Genomic DNA, 6498 nt, shown 5'->3' with positions numbered 1-6498 from the left:
ATGAAATATGTATGCCTCGGGTTTCCATATTTCTACCAATACGAGGATAAATTTGTTATCAACGGAGTAAGAGACTATGTTGAGTAGATTATCAAAACTGACAAGTCGTAAATACGGTTCTATCAACTCGTCGTGTGGAACATATTCATGTACACGACAACGAAATCTCTTTGGATCCTAACAAAAAATTATTCAAGAAAAGAAAAACATATATAAGAATTTTTTTTAATGGAGTTCGGTGTTACTATCGGGGCAGTTGTTCACTGAAAGTTGTATGAAATTTATTAAGGAGGAAACTGTCAAAACTAACAGACATGTGATTACAATGTTTGACCATCATAAAGGTTGGTTCAGTGTACAAGAGACAATGTACCATAATGAAGGGATGCCAAGGGGATATTATCGGGTCGAACTAGAAAGAGGTTTATGCGATTGCAAAAAGTTTCAAGTCTTTAGTATGCTTTGCACACATGTCATAACGATATGTTCATATGCTCGCTAAGACCCTTCCAACCAACTACATGCCGTTTACAAAGTCATAAACGTACTCAATGCGTACAACAATAATTTCCCAGTGGTAACAAAAGAGGATTATTGGCCTACATATCAAGGGGAGATAGTTTGACACAACGAAAATACGAAGGAAGAAAAAAAATCACCCTAACAACATGCATATTCGAACTTAAATGAATACTACTGATAAAATAATAAGATTATGTAATATATATCGTCAACCCGGATACACTTATAAAATAATTCTAATGTTAGAACAAACTCCGCCGCATAATTATTATATGCCCTATTTAATAAGTAATTTACTTTTTTTATATAGTTAGCCATGAAATCCATCTACCCTTCCTTCCAAATCTCTCTTGGTTTGGAATTTATTCTAGTCATATAATTTATCTATAGTAGGAAAATTGTATTTACCTTCTTTATTTATTCATGTTAATTATAATTTTGATTCAACTACTTTTATTGATTCACAAAAATAGAACACATGATTTTGTATTGACTTGTGTTTACCTCCTTATAATTAGGAAAAATGTTGAGTACTAGGAAAATCATGTCATTCAAAAACTTATTATAATAAAATCAAAGCAAAATCACATGACAACAAAAGAGAATCTTTTCATAGTACTTTATATCCTTAATTAACATAGTAACACTAGCTAACTAAAGTGAAAATAAGTTGAATTATTGCTACCCATTTCCTATTTTAGTCATATTCTTTTGCCGCGTTCTATTGAGGTTTCTCTCAACTTGGCAAGTTGGTATCATTGTTGTGAACAGCACAAACAAACCCCTTTAACATAATTCTCTTTTTTATCAACAAAACATGTATATAAAAGACTAATTAGGTCAAATTAATAATGGGAGTAGAGTAAAAAATAACGATTATTCCAATACAAGTTGTAGCTCACATGTCTACCTAATAAATTAATCTCATTTGTAGTAAAAAAATAATTTTATAAAACACCCTTTTGAAAATAATTGGAGTTGCAAATGTAATTAAGCTCTAAACTATGGATTTAGTCTCATAATAATGGCTCAAAGTTCTATTTAAAGAATGATACCTTTAAACACAAAAATGTATTGAATACACTATTTTTTAAATATATTTTATTTGAATATAAACTACTAATTATCATAACGGTTTTTAAGGACAAATAAGATGGACTACAGTATAGTTCAAAATTTATTATAATTAAATAAAATTTAATAAAAATATTATTATTATTAAATTATAATTAAATATAATTTTTATTTTTTTATCGATTAAACTACAACTAATCAAGAGAGAGTCTTCCAAACTTAATTGATTTTTAATTAGAAAACCTATTGAGAAATATATAATTTGTGCTCAAATTTCCTTGTTAATTTAATTTAAATCAACATTAGCTAATAGTATTTTTATAATTTTCTTACCTACTTATTTAAAAGAAAGAAATAAAAATAATATTAAATTATCAAGAGTACTAAATAAATATATTAAAATTAGCAATAAATTTTATTATTTATTTCTGTATAAATAATGATAATTTCAATTGATAAATAATGGAGTATTATTAAATTAAATATTTTCAATCTGATTAAAATTCAAAATTTCACAATTATAAATATAAATTTTTAGTAGTTAGAATTTCAAAAAAAAAATCTTTAAAAATATATTAAACAAATAGATATAAACATAGAGAAGAGGAAAAGAGGAATTTCATTAATATTTTCATCTCTATCCAAATATACATACCTACTTATTAAAAATGACATAATCATTAAAAAAAAATTTACATTGATGAAAACAAAAGATAAGACTAGGACATAACCTTGGTAGATCAACTCAATCTCCTAAAGTAAAATGAAAAAAACCCAACAACAATTGTTATTTTATTTACATCAAAATTGCATATCTCATGCTATCATTTACCATAAGATGATTCATTTCAGAAATTTGTGAAAACTCCCCACCACTTACCCAAACACCATCAGAACCATTCACTTGAGGATGAGAAACACATGAGAGTATTGAAATTGGAGCTTGAAGAATACTAAACACTATATTCCCCCAACCATGATGTTCTCTTCTTCTTAATCTTCCCTCAACAACATTGTTTCCTTGTTGGAACATGTTTTCATCAGCAACCTTTGAACTCTTTCTTGTGTTGTTAAGGTTTCTCAAAAGAGGCCACATACTAAGGTTTTGGTTTCTTCAAACAAAACAAAGGTTGTTTTTTTTTTGAAGATGGAAGATGGAAGTACCAATTCTTTATCTTAGGGTATTAATATAAGCCTCTAGGTAGTGCTTGTATTTATCACATAAAGTTTGTTAGTGCATTTTTTTTTGTTTGTTATTAAAAGAAAAGAAGTTGTAACATTTTCTCTTCCCATTAATCTAATGTGGGGACCATTAAGCCCAACTTGATGGAAAAGTTGCCTAATTGCATTAAAAGTCTCTTTAAATCCTTTACAAATTTTTATTACTTTTCTTTTAACTTTTTTTTATATAAATTTCGCATCGAATATAATATAAATTTAAGTGAGTTAAACTCCAGAGAATCAGATTAGACGTTATATTTAAAAAATAATTTATAATTATTTTATTAAAATGATTTGAAGTTAAATTAATTAAAACTGAAATCATTAATATTGAACTATTCGTATTATATTTAAAATATTCTGTCTTTCGCGTTCGTTTTTTTACATCAATTTGATAAGTTAGTTTTGTCAAAAGATAAGTTATTTTGATAGCTTTTTCTACAATTCATTTCTTGCTACAACTTGGAAGGGTCTTTGTATGTCCCTTGAAGCTTTTGACAAAGGAATTTAGGTACTTATCTTATCATAGTTGGGTGGAGAGATCAATCATTAGGTTAGATTTTGGATTACAAAGTTCATAAGCGAAATAGTTAAAAGTTATTTGTATTTCAATCTGATTTCAACCTTGGATTTTCGATTTTTGACAGTTGAGTTAGAATTTGAAGATTGTCATTTTTTTTATAGATAGAAATTAGTTGTTTGTGAGAAGATAGATTCATTAATAAATTAAAATATTGTAAAGTTTTTGGATTTCCACAAATGTAGAGTCAAAATGTGGTGCATACCTTTGTGGTGGTGAAATGTCAATGAGTACTGTTGATCCACTACATAAAGGCTTATCAACTAGTGGAAAACCAACATGTAGATAAAATTGCACGTTTAATTAACAATGTGCATAATGTTTCCTTTGTAAAAATATGTGTGTTCAAAAATCAATTTTAGATGTTTCATTAATTTAAGCCATGTAATTTGTTTGCAATGTCTTCTAATTCTACAAGTCAACTAATTGACCAACAAAAATCTTAAAGATTGCAACAACTTTTCTTAATTAGTTTCTATAAACAACTAATTGATGTTGTGTGATCCAATGAAGACCACAAGTTATTTGATGTTGAAGATGCCACTAGAACTCTCATAATTACCTCTAGTGGAAGTCAAACCCTAATCTTTCAACTCACTCTATTTTTTTCCCCATAAACTAGTTTAATTTTTATTTTTAAAATAAAATGTGGACTTGCATGATCCACGACCACGTTCAGAAATATTAATTGAAAAACTTAAATTAAATTAAATAAAAAGAGAGTTAGTGGAGTTATTCAAGTTAGTGGTCCTAATGCAATTAACAAGTTGTAATATTACTAGAAAAATCACCACTATTTGTGTGTGAAAGATAATGAGAGTTTTTCAATTTGGTACACTTAAATCTGTCAAAATATATAGTGAAAAAATAATTTTGATAGTGTATTTGGATAATAAAAAATATTGAAAGGGTTATTTTGATAATTATAAAAAAATCCATGTAATTTTGTCTCAAATTCTATGATAGGAACTCGTAGAGTCATAGTCTATTTAAGAGATGTCATAGTTATGATACATAGGGCCTCCATAAACACCACCCTTAGATAATGAATTTAATAATAGCTATAAGTTATTTGATAATTGATGACTAGTACACTCATAGTTTATATCTGATTAGTTGAATTGTTTGATAAATTAACAATTTTAATAACAATTTTATTAATTGATAATGTAAAATAATCTAAAAGAATATTTTTGTTATAAATAATATTAATATAGATGTGCATGTTACTTTTTAGTCTTTCTATATTCCTTAATTCTAATAAGTTAATTGTGTAATGTTTCTATATTTCTTTCTTGTGAGTTAATTGTTGTTATTGATCATGATACTATAAATATATTGTAATGTTAATTAAATTTGAGAAGATGAATATAATATTATTTATCTCATTGCTTTCTCTTATTCATCTCTACTTTCATAGTGTATTATTTCTGATTGATTTTATAATATGTTATTAGCATGAAATTTTATCGTAATGAAAATTGATCTTAGTTTCATTAATGAAGATATGTATATATTGCGGATAGTGCAACTACTCACATAATTTTCAAGAACAAAAAGTATTTCTTTTATTTAATGAAGCGAAAAATTAATGTCATTATTATTTCTGACATCTCAAAAATAATTGAAGGCTCTAAAAGAGTCAATGTTTTATTATGTGAAGGAATAATATTACACATTGATAACACACTATTTTTCCATGAGACTTGTCATATCCATTTTTGAGAAAATTTATCAAGTTTCAAAGATATTCGTAAAATGGATATCATATGGAAACAAGTGATGATGAAGGCATTGAATATCTTTGTATTACAAAACATGAAAAACATGATTTGGATAAGACATGCATAATGGAAAAACAGACGGTTTTTTCCTCGGACTTGTACTACACTTATATTAGTACCATTTAAACACATGCCATTGTAAATAAAAAGGTTACAAATAATAACAAATTTGTAATTCGATGTGATCAGTTGGGTCATTACGGTTATATAATGATGCAAAAAATGATTAAAAAATCATGTGTTAATCAATTAAAGTATCGGGAAATTATTCAACCAAATAAGTTCTCATGCATCTCTTGTTTTCAAGGGAAGTTGATAATTCGGCCATCACCAATAAAAATTGAAACTGAATTTATTAATTATTTAGAGTGTATACATGGTGATATTTGTAGCCCAATACGCCCGTCATGTGGACCACTTAGATATTTTATAGTTTTAATTGATGCATCAACAAGATGATCACATGTGTGTTTGTTGGCAACTCAAAATCAAGTGTTTGCGAGATTGTTAGCTTAACTAATTCAAATAAGAGTTCATTTCTCTGATTATCCTGTCAAGAAAATACATCTTGATAATGTTGCCGAATTTTAATCTCAATCATTTAATGAGTGTTGTATGTCAATTGGAATTGACATTGAACATCTAATATTACATGTTCATACACAAAATGGACTTGCAGAATCATTTATTAAGCGTATTAAATTAATTACAAGACTAGTTATCATGAGATGCAAACTCCCAAATTCTACTTGGGGACATGTAATTTTGCACGCCGCAACATGATTCGCATCAGGCCAACAAGTTATCATACCTCTTCCCCTTTACAATTAGTTTTTGGTAAAGAACCTAATATTTTCTATCTAAATTTTTTTGATGTGCGGTTCATGTTCCAATTTCTCTAGCACATTACACCAAGATGGGTTCTCAAAGGAGGATGGAAATATATGTTGGATATGACTCTCCATCTATAATTAAGTACCTTGAACCAACAATAAGAGATTTATTCATTGCTCGATTTCCTGATTGTCATTTTGATGAATCAAATTTTTCAGAATTAGGGGGGAAGAATAAGAAGTTGGAAAAAGAGATAAGTTAGAGTGAGTTATCATTGTTTCATCTTGATCCTCAAATAAAATAATATGAAATAGAAGTTTAAAAGACAATTCACTTGAAAATCTTAGCAAATCAATTATCAAATGCATCCATTCGTCCATAAAGTGTGATTAAATCATATATACCAACAACTAATGCTCCAATAAAAATGGATGCCACTGTTGGACAATCTAACGAGTCTCAACCCCACTTGGATCGTGATAG

General features: G+C 27.5%; 1 protein-coding gene across 1 annotated transcript; it reads right to left on the bottom strand.

Moving 5' to 3' along the window:
* Nucleotides 1-2196: 2196 nt before the first annotated feature.
* LOC127117891 (uncharacterized) lies at nucleotides 2197-2805 on the bottom strand. The gene has a single exon (XM_051048018.1). It carries the CDS (start codon nucleotides 2690-2692, stop codon nucleotides 2393-2395), a length of 300 nt encoding a protein of 99 aa, XP_050903975.1. The 5' UTR covers nucleotides 2693-2805; the 3' UTR covers nucleotides 2197-2392.
* Between the last annotated feature and the right edge of the window lie 3693 nt (nucleotides 2806-6498).

Source organism: Lathyrus oleraceus, chromosome 2 (genome assembly GCF_024323335.1).
Source record: "Lathyrus oleraceus cultivar Zhongwan6 chromosome 2, CAAS_Psat_ZW6_1.0, whole genome shotgun sequence".
In the NCBI taxonomy this organism is placed as follows: domain Eukaryota; kingdom Viridiplantae; phylum Streptophyta; class Magnoliopsida; order Fabales; family Fabaceae; genus Lathyrus; species Lathyrus oleraceus.
The sequence above is the reverse complement of the archived record's forward strand: the minus strand, read 5'-3'. Positions and strand labels throughout refer to the sequence as shown.